This window comes from Salmo salar, chromosome 22, assembly GCF_965601325.2.
Source record: "Salmo salar chromosome 22, fSalSal1, whole genome shotgun sequence".
Taxonomy (NCBI): Eukaryota; Metazoa; Chordata; class Actinopteri; order Salmoniformes; family Salmonidae; genus Salmo; species Salmo salar.
The window spans coordinates 9,680,414-9,700,316 of record NC_138312.1 but is presented as its reverse complement, the minus strand read 5'-3'; the positions used below and the strand labels follow the sequence as shown (position 1 = coordinate 9,700,316).

At 43.0% G+C, this 19,903-nt stretch overlaps 1 protein-coding gene across 2 annotated transcripts in view; it reads right to left on the bottom strand.

The window, feature by feature from the left end:
* The window catches only part of LOC106582707 (metabotropic glutamate receptor 4), a 284,018-nt gene that overhangs the window by 74,679 nt on the left and 189,436 nt on the right, over positions 1-19,903 (bottom strand). For both annotated transcript variants that reach the window (XM_014166038.3, XM_045705684.2), the window contains exons 3-4: positions 5,269-5,404; positions 567-721 (exon numbers count right to left, since the gene is read on the bottom strand). In XM_014166038.3, the coding sequence (XP_014021513.1) occupies positions 567-721; positions 5,269-5,404 (291 nt within the window). The remainder of the gene's footprint in view (positions 1-566; positions 722-5,268; positions 5,405-19,903) is intronic.

Below are 19,903 nucleotides of genomic sequence, written 5' to 3'. Positions count from 1 at the left end.
TAAACAATTCAAATCTAAACAAACACTCTATAGCCTCAAAACATGGTTCAACTATACATTTGATATCATGGATGGTCATTCCTTGTATCCATAGCTCTGTCTATGAATTTGAGAGTGGTTACATTTCTACAGGCCCATCCCTCAGCTTTTTAGCGAAACAGGGGCAGGGAGTTGCTTTGTTATTGTTTCAGTTAAGGATTCTAGCTCTACCAGATATATCTCTATGTGAAGGGGAATAGCTGCTGATACAATAACGCGCTGCTGATCCATGTCTAAGTTTGTAAACAAAATGTAATGTTTTCCAATATTCTGTAATATAATCTACAATTGCATTACTTATCTCAATCACTTTATCCTTGTACATTGAGCGAAAGCTACATGAGATCTACCAATGAATCAAGTCAATCAATCGGACAGTCTTAAATTGATCCCTGCAACCTAAAACATTTATTTAGTCCCCGCTATCTCCCCATCAATCAATGAATTAATCAAGCAATCAAATCAATCAATTAGCCAATTACAAAGTTGATCACAGCAACCTAAAACATTTCTCTGTTCCCCCTCACCTCTGATGGACTGGCGTTTGGGCAGGATGGTGACAGCTCCCTCTGCCATCTCCTCTTGGTGTAACACTGGAGATATCTTTGAGCCCCAGCTGTCTGAGCCCACCCAGATGAAATGGCCAGTCTGGTTGGCCTTCTTGGCTGCTTGGAGTAGCCGCCTGGTACAAGTGGATAAACACATTTAGCTACGAATAATGTATTTGATATTTTGGTAACACTTTCTATGAGCTAACTGTATGAGCAGTACTGCAAAATAACTGCACAATAGTCACTGATATACTGTAGTACACAGCGTTCATGACTCAACTTGAAGGTACAAACTCATTTGGATTCCATTGTATTGGTCTGGCTGGCCTGCACTATAAACAAAGTGACGTGTATGGTCTGGTGTGTTGTATACCCAGAGAAATCATCCTCATTTTTTACGAACAAATGTTAACAATAGATCAATAGCAAACATTTTCTCCAGGTTTTTAGTTTGTCACCTTAGTTTGCTAAAGCAAGATCATTGCACAGCGACAGGTAACATTCACTAATGTCAGGACAACAGAGGGCTAAATGAACAAGATTATTTCCAAATGTATCCAGTGTCACTAAGATAAAGTAAGGAAGCATTTGTGACCCAATTCGGGAAACTAGGCGTATGTCACAAGTCACGAATTCACATACAAATATTTTTTCATCAAAATATGTTTTTTGGCAGAAATGCCTTCTCGAACATGTGACCTTTCATGTGCATTAATATCAAACTTGTATGTCATCTGTAAATATGAATAAAATTGTTAAATTACGAGCCTAGTTGGTTTAGACACAGAAAAAGTCAGCAACCTCCCGCTAGCCATGATTGGCTGAGATATTGAGGGGGCTGGACATGCCGAGAGATGAGTTTGGATTGGTCGCTGTTGCATCTTGTTTCTATAAAATGAGCTGCACATACTGCAGCATGGATAACTGAAAATATGTTGCTACTGCTCTCAATAACATTGTTGCCCTAAATTTATCAGGCGCTATCGACAAAGGTCAGTGGGAAAAAGTTGTGATGGACAACTTTCTGAACGACGATCATGCCATGCAATGCTGACTCTCTCATTTCATGACATGTTTTGAAATCAGTGGAACACAACGGGCCAAACAACCTGTGCAAACTAAACGGAAACAACACAGTATGTCTTATGAAAGGGGTTGCAGTCTGCGGTGAAGCTTTCATCCATGTAATGTTATACAGGTAAGAATCTAGCTACAGATTCGGATAAACGTTTCTAATTTTGTCAAAGTTATTTTCATTGCAATCTAAAGCTTGCTATTAGCTAGCCAGTTGGAGTTTGATGGCTGGCTTGCTAACTAACAGTGAACTTAAAGTTATTTGTTTAACTTTAGCTTGCTATGACAATCGGTTTGTATTGCTAGTAACGTTATTCCATGGTTTGGGATTATCGTTCATTTAGCAATCCAACCAACCAGTAATGTGACATGTCTTAACACTTCTTAGGGATAGGGGGCAGTATTCGGAAGTTCGGATGACAGAGGTGCCCAAAGTAAACTGCCTGTTACTCAGGCCCAGAAGCTAGGATATGCATATAATTGGTAGTATTGGATAGAAAACACTCTAAAGTTTCCAAAACTGTTAAAATAATGTCTCTTTTGTTTTGAGGTGACCACTCATTGAAATGGCTGTCTATGGGAAAATCTAAGGAAATCCTCCCAGATTGCAGTTCCTATGGCTTCCACTAGATGTCAACAGTCTTTAGAAAGGGTTTTAGGCTTGTTTTTTGAAAAATTAGCTAGAATTTGTAGTTTTTCTAGGTGGCTCTCATTTTGACTGTAGTCTTATGGCGCGCGTGGATGAGGGTGTGCACTTCGTTATTTATCTCCGGTAATGAACATACTATTCTCCATCTTAAATTGTATTGTTTATTTACATATTGGGGTACCTGAGGATTGATTAGAAATGTTGTTTGACTTGTTTGGACGAAGTTTATTGGTAACTTTTGGGATTCCTTTGTATGCATTTTGAACGAGGGGAACAGGTGGATTACTGAATCAAGCGTGCCAACTAAACTGACTTTTTTGGGATATAATGAAGGACTTTATTGAACAAAACAACCATTTGTTATGTAGCTAGGAGCCTTGGGATTGCAAACAGAGATCTTCAAAGGTAAGTGATTTATTTTATTGCTATTTCTGACTTTTGTGATGCTTCTGCTGGTTTGGAAAAGTTTTTTTTTTTAATGCTTTTGTACGCGGGGCGCTGTCCTCAAATAATCGCATGGTATGCTTTCGCCATAAGGCCTTTTTTGAAATCTGACAAAGCGGCTGGATTAACAAGAAGTTAAGCTTTTAAACGATGTAAGACACTTGTATTTTCATGAATGATTTTTGTATTTTGAATTTCACGCTCTGCAATTTCACCGGATGTAGCCCAAAGAGGTTTTTAACAAAATATCCCACGTCAAGCTTTCTGTTAGCTAGCTAACGTTAGCTGAGATTAGGTGGTTGGCTTGCTAACATTAATTTGTGTATGAAGCGTGTGTAACGTTAGATGTTTTCTCAGAATGCCATTTCGCATTGCTAGTTATAGCCTAGTCTTAGCTAACTAACATTGAACTTATTGGTTAACTTTAGTTAGCTATGACAATCGGTTTGTATTGCCAGTTAAAGCTTGCTGTTAGCTAGCCAGCTGACGTTTGATGGCTGGCTAGCTACAGTAGCTAACATTACGTGTATGAACTGTGTGTCGTGATATCTCAGAATGCCATTTCGCATCTGTTGTATAATGCTAAAATATTTGTATCTGGAATGTCTTTCATCATTAATCAGTAGAACATGCCTGACTCTAATCCACCAGTCATACAGTCATCAAAAGAGAGCTGGCCCAAGCAATGGCAGCAACGCAGTCATCAACTATATGCACCATTTCTTCAACTATAGAGTTGGAAGAACACGTGTGGATCTGAATTGTGATAACTGCAATGGCCAAAACAAGAATAAGTTTGTGCTGTGGTATTTCCTTGTTCATGCGTGGATTTGGACGGACCAGTCATCAGCACTATCTGCAGTGCCTCTATTCACATGACTCTCTCACAACATACATTGCTTTTTTTATCCTGCTGCTCAGCCACTTTACCCCTGATTGTATGTATATAACTACCTTGTCTATCACTATCGTTATTGTTCTTGTACATACTGTATATTTTATTTATATTGACACTATCTATTACTGATATTGCTACTATGCAAGTAACCATTTGGCTGTACCGTTTACACCTTCCGTAGAGACCATCGACTTAGCAAGACAGCAAAATATTGATATATAAAATTAATATTGATATGTGTGGTCTTAACATGATTTTGTGACATACCACAACAATATTATGTGACCGTATCAGGTGTCCACCGCTTAAATATATGGTGCATGTATTTGTTTATGTACATGTGCACCTCATTCAGGTTGCATGGCCTTATCACATAGTATTCCATACTTAAGTGCATGTGTAACAGTATGTGAAGGCAGATGGGCAGTGACGTAAATATACTTTAAAGTACTACTTAAGTCGTATTTTTGTGGTATCTGCACATTACTTTACCATCTATATTTTTGGCAACTTTTACTCCACTACATTTGAAAAGAAAATGTACTTTTTACTCCATACATTTTCCTTGACACCCAAAAGTACTCCTTACAATTTGAATGCTTAACAGGACTGGAAAATGGTCCAGTTCACACACTTATCAAGAGAACATCCCTGGTCATCCATACTGCCTCTGATCTGGCAGACTCACTAAACACAAATGCTTCGTTTGTAAATTATGTTGGAGTGTGCCCCTGGCTATCAATCAACAATAAAAAAGAAATGTGCTGTCTGGTTTGCTTAATATAAGGAAGTTGAAATGGTTTATACTTAAGTACATTGTACCCCTGGCTATTTAAAAAATTATATAATTGTGCCGTCTGGTTTAATAAGGAATTTGAAATGTATACTTTTACTCAAGTATGACAATTTTGTACTTTTTCCATCACTGGATGTGGCTGGGGGTTATAGCATTTCTTTCACATGACCCATCAATTAAGACAAGTGTATCTGGGTAAGCGTTATCTATTTATAAAATATTTTTATCTGGACACATTATTTTTACCTGGAATATTTCCTTATTGTAGGCTTCTACCACTTTTAGTCTTTAGCACATGACCTCATGTGAATCCTTAAAGAGATGGGTGGGGCTGGCTTAAGAGGGTGTGAACAATGCTGAATGGGTGTAGATAAAGGAGAGCTCTAGTAGGTACCAAAACATTCAAAGGCCCTTTTTTCAAAAGTGATGTTTACAAGTGTATGAACTTTCAAAGCAGAATTACTTTCCCATTGTTCCTCAAAAATGTGGTGTATGATATACCATTTTGTAGCTCTGAGTCTCTAGTTTTATCCAATGCAAAAAAACCAAATTCAAATTTTGCTACATAGGACCGAATCCAGGTCGTAATCACATATTAACATGAGTTACCGACAGAGTCTAATAGGGATAATTATGATAGCGCTTGACCAATAACATTTTAAAGTAATTCTACAGTGCATAATTTAAATGTCAAGCTTTTTATTTCTGCCGATTGACTCTTCTCCCTTTAATTAATAATCTTCCATGCATGTTTCTTAAGATTATTATTGTAGTATATTTCATATTCAACATGTCAATGCTATGATAATACCCTTACCTAATATCATCCTCATTGGCGAAAATGATGACCACCCTTGCGTTTGGGTTTTCTCTTAGTCGGCGGATGACCTTGCCAAACTCTCCAGGCTTTGGCTCCCGGGGAATCTTGACCGACTGAGAGATACACACACCTCCTACAACAGAGACAGAGGAAACACACAGCAGTTGAGTGACAGTTTAAGTCCAGGGTTGGTAGGTTTTCACATTTTACAGATGCTCAACTTGAGCTATCAGTAGATCACTAATAAGCGCAGAGCTCTCAACAACATTCTTCTCTGAGGTTTGTGACTAAGCATGAATCCTTTGGCTTCACTCTTAAGGGGGCAATCTGCATTTGCAACATCCATGGACTTTTAAATTAATGATATATAGCCATTCATTCTTGAAGAATATAACTTTTAAATGCCTCATGAGCTTAGTTCAACTATCTAAAACCCATCAGAAGCAAAAATATAATCCAAACACTGTATAGCCTTTAAGTTTATTTTGACAAGGACAGTGCACATTAATAAACATTTCAGTAAAAGTGCAGGATTTAGCCAGCCAACAAATTTTCGACTGTAGTCCCTGGGCAGGTTATTAAAAACTCATAAAATGACAATGCAGGCAATAAGCAAGCATAGAACAACATGGGGGTGGCAGGTAGCCTAGTGGTTAAAGAGTTGGGCCAGTAACCAAAAGGTTGCTGGATCAAATCCCTGAGCTGAAAAGGTAGAAATCTGTCGTTCTACCCTGACCCATGCAGTTAACCCACTGTTCCCCGGTAGGCTGTCACTGGAAATAAGAAGTTTTTCTCTGACTTGTCTAGATAAAATATTGACAAGCAACACATACAGAGCAATAACACAAAAAGCTAACAACTTGGAAAGTGGCTATACACAGCTAGAGATTGTGTTGACAAACCTGATTGTTCTTTAGGTTATGTGCGGTAGGTGGCACAGTTGCATGTGTCTAAACGCAGTGTATTCCAGACATGGGAAGCTCTTTTATTGCCTCTGTAGTCAAACAATTCTGTACATGGGAAGCAGTTTTGCTGCCTCTGTAGTCAAACAATTCTGTATCAGAAATGAGCTAGTTTGAATTTTGTTATTTGAGTTACCTTCTCCACATGATTTTTGAAAGAGAGATTGGAATCAAAACATGGTTAAAACTATAATTTTGATCTCATGAATGGTCAGTCCTTACATAGAGCAATATATCTATAAATTTGAGAGTGGTTATATTTCACCAGCCCCATCCCTCAGTTGTTTACAAAAATAGTGGTGGGGTGCACTTTGGGGTTGTTTGAACTGCAGATTACCCCTTTAATAAGGGCCTTTAAATCCACCTGCTGTGACTCTTATGTAACTACCCAGTGGGGGTAGACACAAAATCTAATGCAGCGGACATCACTTGAACCATGTTAATTTTGAAGATGTCCTTACCAAGGATAACTTTCACACAGACACTTAAACTGCGAGGAGAACAGAGACTGCTTGAAATAAGAGACTGCTGAGGGGAGGACGGCTCATTATAACGGCTAGAACAGAGCAAATGAAATGGCATCAAACACATGTTTGATGTACAGTATTTGATACCATTCCACTCATTCCGCTCCAGCCATTGACACGAGCGCGTCCTCCCCAGTTAAGGTGCCACCAACCTTGGTGGGTAAGAATGTTTTTCACTAGCCATGTTGGTGGGTGGTCAATTTACAGAGCTCTACAGTGCGAGCATTACATTCGCGTTAGAGTTAGAAAAATGCTTCAGTTGCTGTTTTCAAAGTATTTCTCCTGTTTTGTTTCAAAGCTGTTAATTGCACAAATAAATACGTATCCTATATCCCACCTCACGTAGCAACACTGCCTGGCAGAGGAGCTGAGCTCACTGAGTGAAGTGCTGATAGATACATTTTTGGAGACGCTGCGCACAGACATAAAGTTGATCAAATTTACTCTAAAGTTTACAAAGTGAGACTTTGACCTCATGTTTCTTGGCTATTTACATTGTTAAGTTCACAAGCTCGGTTGTTTTTCAACGTTAGTTTGAGTCTGCTGCTTCAACTGATAGCAAAGAGACACCCTAGTCAGATCCCAAATCTCACACACAAGTGACAGGACTCGAGTGGCCTATTACCATGGTAAACTCCGGCCCTTAAAGGGGCAGCTGAACATTTTCTCTGATATTTTATCTGCCCCTTTTTTTTCAATTTTCACCTAAAATTACATACTCAAATCTAACTGCCTGTAGCTCAGGACCTGAAGCAAGAATGTGCATATTCTTGATACCATTTGAAACGAAACACTTTGAAGTTTGTGGAAATGTGAAATGAATGTAGGAGAATATAACACATTAGATCTGGTAAAAGATAAATCAAAGAAAAAAAACACGTTTTTTGTATTTTCTTTTGTACCATCATCTTTGAAATACAAGAGAACGGCCATAATGTATTATTCCAGCCCAGGCGCAATTTAGATTTTGGCCACTAGATGGCAGCAGTGTATGTGCAAAGTTTTAGACGGATCCAATGAACCATTGCATTTCAGTTCAAATTGTTGTATCAAGACTGCCCAAATGTGCCTAATTGGTTTATTAAAACATTTTCAAGTTCATAACTGTGCACTCTCCTCAAACAATAGCATGGCATTCTTTCACCATAATAGCTACTGTAAATTGGACAAATTCTGCCAATATCAGATATGTCTATGTCCTGGGAAATGTTCATGTTACTGACAACCTCATGCTGATCGCATTAGCTTACGTTAGCTCAATCGTCCCGCGGGGGACCCACTGATCCTGTAGAGGATATAACTAGAGTCGATTTCTGTGGCCCCCATAAAAATCTGTCAGTTTAAGCTAGAGATATTTTTTGCGTTGGATGCATCTCAATCCACCGCAACCGCCGATGTTGCACTTCCGTATCTGCGATGGAAGGTGACAGAGCTAGAGCTGAAAGGTGACAGAGCTAGATCGGTGATTGTCAGACCATGAGACATCCCGAAAATCGTTCTTCTCAGAAAATGTTCTGTAGCATCAGAACAGTTTGGCCTAAAAAACTATTATGACCCCTCTATGGAAAGATGACTCCCACGAACACGATGGGTTCTTCAATTTGAGACTTGTCTGAAGTCGGTACAGTCGATCTGCCATCTTCTGTCTGTAGCGCCCGGGCAGTTTAGGCTACACACTGTGAAAAGGTAAGTCGTTGTTTTGCTCTAGGACGCCCACAGGCCTCAAAAGGCTCGTCTGATGTCCCCCGCTACCAGCTGTATCTTTTTTATTGAAGTAATGTATATAGGGAGATTGTTAAGTGCCAAAAAGTAGGGGTTAAATACATGTCACATTTCTTTTTATGTTTCTTGATCTTTCAGATATAGAACAGACCAGTCAGAACAAACTGCTGCTTTTTTTTATATATATCTTTTTTTACCTTTATTTAACTAGGCAAGTCAGTTAAGAACAAATTCTTATTTTCAATGACGGCCTAGGAACAGACAGATTTTTACTTTGTCAGCTCGGGGATTTGATCTTGCAACCTTTCGGTTACAAGTCCAACACTATCTTGGGGGGGGGGGGGGGGGGGGGGGGGGGACTGTCTGTTGTTCCATGTAGTGAATCTTTTATTCAATGCATTTATATGGGCTACATTTTTCATCAAATCATTTGGATTATTTATTAAAATTAAAAATCAAATAGCTAAATTATCCTTGGTGTGACCTTCTTAAAAAATTCTATATAGCTTAATAGAACCCCTATTTGTGGGCCTTTAGCCTGTGCAGCTTCACAGAGGGATTAAACATTCTACATTCTCACCTTTTGGGTGGGTGGACTGGTACATTTGATCAAGTAGTTTCTCATGGTTGTAATCTTTGGTTGTGTGGTCATTCATAGCATCGTCTACTTGATCCTCTTGAGTCACTTTCGAATCGGACCATGCATCATGCCATTGTGTTCTCCCCTCAAGCAATGTTTAGCTCACTCCACAAGTAGTCATTAAGTCAGTGAGTGTGTGTTAATACCACACACTCCAGTAACTCTCCTCAATGCTCTGACTGAATATATGTTTTCCCTGTATTATACAGTATTTAACAATATTGTTTTGACGCAGTAGTAAATGAATGTGCTTAATTTCAAAAAAATGATTAGCAAAATATATGTCTGTTAATTTCATGTAAACAATTAGCCCCCCCCTCGGCAAAAAAAAAACGAATTACCAGTTAACTATATTTTTTGGACATAGCGGCAGATGCCCTTGAATCCCTCCCTTTTATTTTACATTGTCATTAGAATAATATCATAACATCATATGCTGCATGTCATGGTGGTTTATACATGCTTGGGATCTGCATTGGATTAGGTGCACCACTAATTGCCAATTGAACCACACCACTGCCTTGGCAGCTACTCTTCCTGGGTACCTGCAAAATTAAGGCAGTTAATACAATTTTACAATTTTAATGCGACATTACAAAACATTCACAGATTATTGTGGCCTCAAGTAAGCTTATGATGTTACTTTACACGCTAGGGTAGCGTACTGTAGATCACATAGAGAACTGTACCTGGAAGGTTACTCTGAACCATAAATTAAACTGACCAGAGTCTTTGGACTCTATACACACCACTAGAGGAGTGGCCCAAACCTGGCAGACTGAGAAAATCTCCTGCATAAAGGGACCAAGCTGAGTTGGGTGGCAGAGGTTTCAAGCAAAACAGTTGACTTCCTCCTGACCTCAATCAAACTTCATCAAGGCAGCGCTGCCTTGGCAGACTGCCTGTCCCCTGTGCAGTATTATGCAATTTATGTGCACAACAAGCCTTTAGAATGGGAGAGCTGGGAATTCTTCAAATGTTTTGTTGTTCGATTATATTTGTTGCCGTATTAGTACACTTCCAGAAAATAGGGTTCCAAAAGGATTCTTCGGCTGTGCCCATATGATAACCCTTTTTGGTTCCAGGTAGAAACATTTTTGCTTTCAGGTAGAAGCTTTTGGGTTCCATGTAGAACCATCTGTGGAAAGGGTTCTACCTGGAACCCAAAATGGATTTACCTGGAACCAAAAATGGTTCTTCAAAGGGTTATCCTATGGGGATGGCGAAAGAACCCTTTTAGGTTCCAGATAGCACCTTTTTTTTAACAGTGTACAGTATATAGACAATGTCTGCCATATTTTGAATAACTTACAGACAAGCCGATTTGTAAATCTGCCATTTTCTTCAGTCTCACATCAGGCTTGATATAAAACTAAGGTAGTAGAAAACTAGCTGCATGTTTAGAGCAAAGCACAACTCACATATAACTGACTATGTATCAAGCACAGCTCCCTTTGACTACCTTCTTTCAAGCAAGCTGATAGGGTCACGGACTATATGGAAACCTAGGTCATTGATGCACCACAACACAATGTTTGCTTGTTGAGCTCAAGTCTAGGTGTTTTCTTCGTGCGTAAACATGTCTCAGGAACTGCCAGGTATGCTTGTTTGTTCTGTAAATTGAGAGCCAAGCATTTAGGGGTTTGAGTCATTTAAAAACGGAACTGTGTGTCACACCCTGATCTGTTTCACCTGTTCTTGTGCTTGTCTCCATCCCGTTCAAGTGTCGCCCATCTTCCTCACTTATCATCTGGGTATTTATACTTGGGTTTTCCGTCTGTCTGTGCCAGTTCGTCTTGTTTGTCAAGCTTACCAGCGTTTGTTCTGTCAGCTATCTTTTCCCAGCCTCTCTTTTTCTCCTCCTCCTGGTTTTTGACTCTTGCCTGTCCTGACCCTGTACCCGCCCGCCTGACCACTGCCTGTCCCTGAACATGCCTGCCGTCCTAAACCTTTGCTCCTACTCTGGATTATCGACCACTGCCTGCCTTGACTTGTCATTTGCCTGCCCATTACAATAAACATTTAGTTGAAGTCGGCTGTTTACATACACCTTAGCCAAATACATTTAAACTCAGTTTTTCACAATTCCTGACATTTAATCAGTGAAAATTCCCTGTCTTAGGTCAGTTAGGATCACCACTTTATTTTAAGAATGTGAAATGTCAGAATAATAGTAGAGAGAATGATTTATTCCAGCTTTTATTTTTTTCATCACATTCCCAGTGGGTCAGAAGTTTACATACACTCAATTAGTACTTGTTAGCATTGCCTTTAAATTGTTTAACTTGGGTCAAACGTTTCAGGTAGCCTTCCACAAGCTTCCCACAATAAGTTGGGTGAATTTTGACCCATTCCTCCTGACAGAGCTGGTGTAACTGAGTCAGGTCTGTAGGCCTCCTTGCTCGCACACGATTTTTCAGTTCTGCCCACACATTTTCGATAGGATTGAGGTCAATATATCCATATAATTTTCCTCCCTCATGAAGCCATCTATTTTGTAAAGTGCACCAGTCCCTCCTGCAGCAAAGCACCCAAAGCACAACACACAACATGATGCTGCCACGCCTGTACTTCATGGTTGGGATGGTGTTCTTCGGCTTGCAAGCTTCCCCCTTTTTCCTCCAAACATAACGATGGTCATTTTGGCCAAACAGTTCCATTTTTGTTTCATCAGACCAGAGGACATTTCTCCAAAAAGTATGATCTTTGTCCCCATGTGCAGTTGCAAACCGTAGTCTGTTTTTTTTATGGTGGTTGTGGAGCAGTGGCTTCTTCCTTGCTGAGCGGCCTTTCAGGTCGATATAAGACTCTTTTTACTGTGGTTATAGATACTTTTGTACCTGTTTCCTCCAGCATCTTCACAGGGTCCTTTGCTGTTGTTCTGGGATTGATTTGCACTTTTCGCACCAAAGTACGTTCATCTCTAGGAGACAGAATGAGTCTCCTCCTGAGCGGTATGACGACTGTGTGGTCCCACGGTGTTTATACTTCCGTACTATTGTTTGTACAGATGAACATGGTACCTTCAGGCGTTTGGAAATTGCTCCCAAGGATGTACCAGACTTGTGGAGGTCTACAATTCTTTTCTGAGGTCTTGGCTGATTTCTTTTGTTTTTCCCAGGATATCAAGGAAAGAGGCACTGAGTTTGAAAGTAGGCCTTGAAATACATCCACAGATACACCTCCAATTGACTCAAATGATGTCAATTAGCCTATCAGAAGCTTCTGAAGACATGACATCATTTTCTGGAATTTTCCAAGCTGTTTAAAGGCACAGTCAACTTCTGACCCAGTGGAATTGTGATACAGTGAATTATAAGTGAAATAATCTGTCTGTAAACAATTGTTGGAAAAATTACTTGTGTCATGCACAAATTAGATGTCCTTACCGACTTGCCAAAACTGAAGTTTGTTAACAAGACATTTGTGGAGTGGTTGAAAAACAAGTTTTAATGACTCCAACCTAAGTGTATGTACACTTCCGACTTCAACTGTACTTCACACAGTCTGCACTTGGGTCTTACTTGATACCTGATAATTATGTGTGTGAATAGGACAACCCATACCAGTTAAATATGGACAGCCTATAAATGCCCTTCCTTGGGAAAGCATTTTGAACAGGTTTGACCTGTCCTTCCAGAAAAAAGGACCGTCATTTCTTTCTACTGGTGTTATTTAAAAGGCAGAGGAAACGGACTGGGGTGCCATATGGAGGAGACTGCCTGACAGCGGAATCCTAGAACTCTGGTAAGTTGCTCCTCTGCCTTCGTATGTCACTGTGGATACGGGGTCATCCAGAATGACAAGGTGTCTGCAAGTAGTCAGGAAGTGCTGGGCCAATGAAACTGTGCTAGGCAGATCACATTCACTGTCTTGGTCAGAACCAAAATAATACAAAATACATGTTCTTCTTCTACCTTTGGGCTGCGTGTGCTTTTAGTTCTCCTATGGTATAATATTGTATTAACATTTCAAAGGAAGTCGTTTTTATTAATTCAGCTGTTTGTTCTCTATTTACTGTTTTCTCTCTAGACATACAGTATCTAGAAAAATATCTATGAAGTGTAATTTATTATGATTCAGGTTTGGAATAAGGTTGATAGCAGACAGCTTGTTTGATGCAGGGAAAGGCATTACTCATTATTCAAATGATCTGGGGTCAATTAGGTCACGTAAACTCCCTCTCCGGCGCTCGAGTTCGCCAGTCTGCTTATTATTATGCATACCTGTCACCATCACTACACGCACCAGTGCCTCAGTCACCTTCCTGATTACCTTCCCTATATCTCTCACTCCCTTTGGTTCTTTCCCTAGGCGTTATTGACTCTGTTTCGGTTTCATGTCTGTACTTTTCCTGTTTCTTGTTTTGGATCATGTTCTGTTTCTTTATTCAGTTATTCACTCCATGTACTTGCTTCTCGACTCCCAGCATGCATGTTACACAAACCAGCTGTTCCTCATGTTTGTTTAACAATTCACAATTATTACTGTTTATGGACTTCTAATGAGAATGCTTTCAGTTGACCAGGAAGGAAAATGCAGTTGCAACGGAAAACCTCTCAACAGAAGAAAATGCTGTACCCCCAGCTACTGTATGAATCAATAATTTATTCCAGACTCTTTAACCCTTATAACTGACATGCCACAAGCAGAATTTCCCAATATTAGGGAGACCCATTGCCTGGGAAGCAGAGTGGCTTCAGAAGAGCAAAATCCAAGCCCTTATGTTGCCAGGCCCCACAGAAAACTGAAATCACCAATGCACAGATATGGGCTAAATAGGCATACAACAAATAGGCCCACAACATTCTACCCATTCATTATGCAGAGTGGTACAAGTTCTAATCAATTAGAAGAGATATGCATAAAAAGACTGCATAAAAACGATGTGAAAAGAGCTGGAATGGAACAATTCGGGCACCTGACGACTGAAGCCATACATAAATAGTTTCATGCTGGAATGTAATAGAGCAATATTTTCATTATGGTTGTGTTGATCTTAGTTTGTAATTTTTGGGGGGATGCATTTACTGGTATGTGGTTTGAAGAAAACATTACTCTGGCTGGGTCCTCTTAATGCTTATTTCATTTGAATGTCTTGGAACTAAGTGCTGGATACAAGTCTTGGAGCCTCTGTGCGTATTTCACAAGCTATACTTGTAGTAAGTGTACTGCAATGAGAAAGTACAATTCCATTGTTTATCTATCTAATGCTAATGTTGGCTGAATGATGATGCTAATGCCACATATGCAAAAATCAATTATGACTTTACTGTGTACTGGAAACCATAGTTGATATACCCTTTTGCGTTAGCTTGTTAGTTGTGAGCTGGGGCAGCATTCGGAATTTTGGATGAAAAGCATGCCCAAAGTAAACTGCCTGCTACTCAGGTCCAGAAGCTAGGATATGCAAATAATTGGCAGATTTGGATAAAAAAACTTTAAAGTTTCCAAAACTATTAAAACAATGTCTGTGAGTATAACAGAACTTATATGCCAGGCGAAAACCTGAGGAAAATCCATCCAGGAAGTGCTATTATTTTGAAATGCCTGTTTTTCCATTGAAAATCTATCCACCATACAAAGACTTATGACCCAGTTCACGATCCCTATGGCTTCCACTACATATGGCCAGTCTTTAGGCATTGTTTCAGGTTTTTACTCTGAAAAATGAGGGAGAAATACCACTTTCAATGAGAGGACAGTTATTGTGCACACCTGTCACCAGCATTATGCGCATCTGCGTATAATGACACTCACCTGGACTCCATCACCTCCTTGATTACCTGCCCTATATGTCACTCCCTTTAGTTTCTTCCCCAGTCATCATTGTTCCTGCTCCATGTCGGTGCACTGTTCGCGTTTCTTCTTTTGTTAATTTATTTATTATATATTTTCACTCCCTGAACTTGCTTCCCGACTCTCAGAGTACGTCGTTACAGAATGACGACTCACCAAAGGGAAGAAGCAGGGAGTTTTTAAAAAACATTTTTTTTTTAGGTAATGTCGGGTCCGGGTGTCAGAATCGGAGCTACCTGGGAGGCCTCAGCCGGTTTGACGGATTCTCATGCCTCGGCAGGTTCGATGAGTTCCCCTAACTCAGCGGGTTCGATAGGCTCCCATGCCTCAGCTGGATAAACAGGTTCCCGTGCCTCAACCGAGGTAACCGGAGAGGTCTCAGCCGGCTCATCAGGCTCTCACTCCTCAGCCTGTTTGTCAGGTTTCTGAACCTCAGCGGATGCGACCAGTCCGCTCCGGATCCCCAGGATCGTCCCTGTGGTTGGCGTCCTGCGGCTGGAGCCGAACATGCCGGGAGAGGGTACTGTCATGTTTGCTCTCTCTCTGGCGCTCTAGGTCATCATGCTCCTGCGCCTCAGCCGGATCGACAGGTCCCGCGCCTTAGCAGAGGTGACCGGTCCGGCTCCTGATCCCCAGGATCGTCATCTTGGTTGGCGTCCTGTGGCTGGAGCCGGGCGTCGGGGAGGGGGTACTGTCACGTGTGCACCCTCTCCGGCCTCTAGGTCACCAGGCTGCTCGCTATGGTGCAAATCTGTCACCAGCATTACGCGCATCTGCGTATAATGACACTCACCTGGACTCCATCACCTCCTTGATTACCTGTCCTATATGTCACTCCCTTTGGTTTTTTTCCCCAGTTGTCATTGTTCCATGTCGGTGCGCTGTTCGCGTTTGTTTTGTTCATTTAACTCCATGAACTTGCTTCACGACTCTCAGCGTACATCGTTACATTGTGATTCTAGTTCCGACAGTGCAGAAATATCTAACAAGTAATCTAACAATTCCACACAAATCTAAGTAAAGGGATGGAATAAGAATATATAAATATATGGATGAGCTATGACCGAGTGGGATAGGCAAGATGCAATAGATGGTATAAAAATACAGTATACATATGGGATGACTAATGCAAGATATGTAAACATTATTAAAGTGACTAGTGATTCATTTATTAAAGTGGTCAATGATTTCAAGTCAGTATGTAGGCAGCAGCCTCTCTGTGTTAGTGATGGCTGTTTAACAGTCTGATGGCCTTGAGACTGAAAAATAGCTTGTCTCCCGGTCCCAGCTTTGATGCACCTGTACTGACCTTGCCTTCTGGATGGTAGTGGGATGAACAGGCCGAGGCTCGGGTGGTTGTTGTCCTTGATGATCTTTTGGCCTTCCTGTGACAACAGGTGCTGTAGGTGTCCTGGAGGGCAGGTAGTTTGCCCCCGGTGATACATTGTGCAGACCGCACCACCCTCTGAAGAGCCCTGTGGTTGTGGGCGGTGCAGTTGCCGTACCAGGCGGCGATACAGCCCGACAGGATTCTCTCCAGTGTGCATCTATAAAAGTTTGAGGGTTTTAAGAGACAAGACAAATTTCTTCAGACTCCTGAGGTTGAAGAGGCACTGTTGCGCCTTCACCACACTGTCTGTGTGGGTGGACTATTTCAGTTTGTCCGTGATGTGTTCGCCGAGGAACTTAAAACGTTCCACCTTCCCCACTGCTGTCCCGTCGATGTGGATAGGGGTGTGCTATCTCTGCTATTTCCTGAAGTCCACGATCATCTCCTTTGTTTTGTTGACTTTGAGATAGAGGCTGTTTTCCTGACACCACACTCCGAGTGCCCTCATCTCCTCCTTATAGTACAGGAGGGGGCTGAGCACGCACCCTTGTGGGGTCCCAGTGTTCAGGATCAGCAAAGTGGAGATGTTGTTTCCTACCTTCAGCCCGTCAGGTAGTTCAGGACCCAATTGCACAGGGCAGGGTTGAGACCCAGGGCCTCAAGCTTAATGATGAGCTTGGAGGGTACTATGGTGTTGAATGCTGAGCTATAGTCAATGAACAGCATTCTTACATAGGTATTCCTCTTGTCCAGATGGGATAGGGCAGTGTGCAGTGTGATGGCGATTGCATCGTCTGTGGATCTATTGTGGAAGTATGCAAATTGAAGTGGCTCGAGGATGGCAGGTAAGGTGGAGGTGATATGATCCTTGACTTGTCTCTCAAAGCACTTCATGATGACAGAAGTGAGTGCAACGGGGCGATAGTCATTTAGTTCAGTTACCTTTGCCTTCTTGCGGGCAAATCCTAAAAGCGGGCAAAGACGGTGTTTAGTTTGTCCGGAAGCTAGACGTTGGTGTCCGTGACGTGGCTGTTTTTTCTTTTGCAGTCCATGATTGCCTGTAGACCTTGCTACGTACGTCTCGTGTCTGAGCTGTTGAATTGCTACTCCACTTTGTCCCTATACCGACATTTCGCTTGTTTGATTTCCTTGCGGAGGGAATAACTACGCTGTTTGTATTTGGCCATATTCCCAGTCGTCTTTCCATGGTTAAATGCGATGGTTAGCGCTTTCAGTTTTGCGCAAATACCGCCATCTATCCACGGTTTCTGGTTAGGGTTGGTTTGCCTTGCCGAAAAGCAGGCGGGGGAGGGCCTTATATGCATCGCAGAAGTTAGAGTAGCAGTGATCCAGTGTATTGTGTGCACGAGTGCTACAATCAATATGCTGATTGAATTTAGTGTCACGATTCCCACCGACGGTGGCGCCCCCTCCTGCTCGGGTGGCGCTCGGCGGTCGTCGTCACCGGCCTATTAGCTGCCACCGATTCCCTTTTGCTTTTCCCTTTTTTTATTTTGTGACACCTGTGGTCAATTAGCCATTAGAGGGGCTATTTAGTTTAGCTGGCCCGCTCCTGTTCGTGCGGGATTAATGATTGTTTCTTGTGTGACGGCTTGTGTTCATGTCGACGTTGTTGTACGCCGCATGTATTTTCTCCCCTGTGTGTGGGAACATTTTTTTTTTTTTTGGTGAGTGTATATTAAAAACACCACTACCCTGTGTTCGCTGGTTCCTGCGCCTCATTCCTCCTCCACAATTACCAAGCCGTAACAGAATCCCGCACCACGATAGAAGGCATGGAATCAGCGGGAGCAGCGGCCACTCCTCTGCCCTCGATGGAGGAACGCGTACTCCACCACACGACAGTCCTCCATTGCATCGGATCGGCAATGGACCAGATGATGGAGAGGATGGACAGATGGGAGAGAAGTGGTATCCTCTCTCCACCTCCACCTGCCCCGATACAGCCATCTTCGCCTCCCATGACGTCTGGCTCTGGCGCGCTTCGTCTGGCGCTCCCGAGGGAGTACGATGGGGCGGCGGCTGGGTGCCAGGGGTTTTTGCTCCAGCTTGAGCTGTACCTGGCCACCGTTAGACCTGCTCCCACGGGGGAGGAGAGCGTGAGTGCCCTCGTTTCCTGCCTGACGGGCAGAGCTCTGGAGTGGGCTAATGCGGTCTGGAACGGTCCAGACTCGGCGAGGGACCACTACCCGGAGTTCACCCGCCGCTTTCGGGCCGTGTTCGACCACCCTCCGGAAGGAAGAGCGGCGGGTGAACGGCTGTTCTACCTCAGGCAGGAGACGAGGAGTGCCCAGGACTTCGCGCTGGACTTCAGGACCTTGGCTGCTGGGGCGGGGTGGAACGACAGGGCCCTCATAGACCACTACCGCTGCAGTCTCCGGGCGGACGTCCGCAGGGAGCTGGCCTGTCGGGACACAGCTCTGTCCCTGGACGAACTGATAGATATGTCCATACGACTGGACAACTTGCTGGCTGCCCGCGGGCGTTCGGAGAGGGTCCTGCCCGTTCCACCCCCGTGCACCCCCGCCCCTACCCCTATGGAGGTAGGGGGGGCCGTGCCAAGGGGCACCGGAGGAGGTGGCTCCTCCTGCACCAGCTGTGGTCGGAGAGGACACACGGCCGACCGGTGCCGGAGGAGCCAGTCTGGGAGTCGAGATGGTAGGCAGAACACTTCTCGGTTACCTCAGGTGAGTCAGCACCAGATTCACCCAGAACCCCCTGTTGGTCATGTGTTTTTACCTGTTTTGTTTACTAAATTTTTTCCCTCTTCCCAGCATAGGGCGCTAGTCGATTCAGGCGCAGCTGGGAATTTTATGGACCGTGGACTTGCCATTAAGCTGGGCATTCCGCGGGTGCCGATAGATTCTCCTTTCCCCGTGCACTCCCTAGATAGCCGACCATTAGGGTCAGGGCTAGTCAGGGAGTCTACGGTGCCACTGGACATGGTAACGCTGGGGAATCATAAGGAACGCATTCGTTTTTTCCTTATTGACTCGCCTGCGTTTCCGGTGGTGCTGGGGGTCCCCTGGCTGGCTGGTCACAATCCCCGTATTTCGTGGAAACAGGGGGTTCTCCAGGGGTGGTCAGAGGAGTGTTCAGGTAGGTGTCTAGGAGTTTCCATAGGTGCCACGTCGGTGGAGAGTCCAGACCAGGTGTCCACCGTGCGCATTCCCCCCGAATACGCCGATTTGGCGATCGCTTTTTGTAAAAAGAGGGCGACTAAATTACCACCTCATCGACAGGGGGATTGTGCGATAGATCTCCAGGTTAACGCTGCGCTTCCCAGGAGTCACGTGTACCCCTTGTCACAGGAGGAGACGGCGGCTATGGAGACATATGTCACGGAATCCCTGGGACAGGGGTACATTCGGTCCTCCATCTCACCCGCTTCCTCGAGTTTCTTTTTTGTGAAGAAAAAGGAGGGAGGTCTGCGTCCGTGCATTGATTACCGAGGTCTAAACGCTATTACGGTGGGGTTTAGTTACCCACTACCTCTCATCGCTACGGCGGTGGAATCATTTCACGGAGCGCAGTTCTTCACAAAACTGGATCTCAGGAGCGCGTATAACCTGGTGCGTATCAAGAAGGGAGACGAGTGGAAAACCGCCTTTAGTACCACATCGGGCCATTA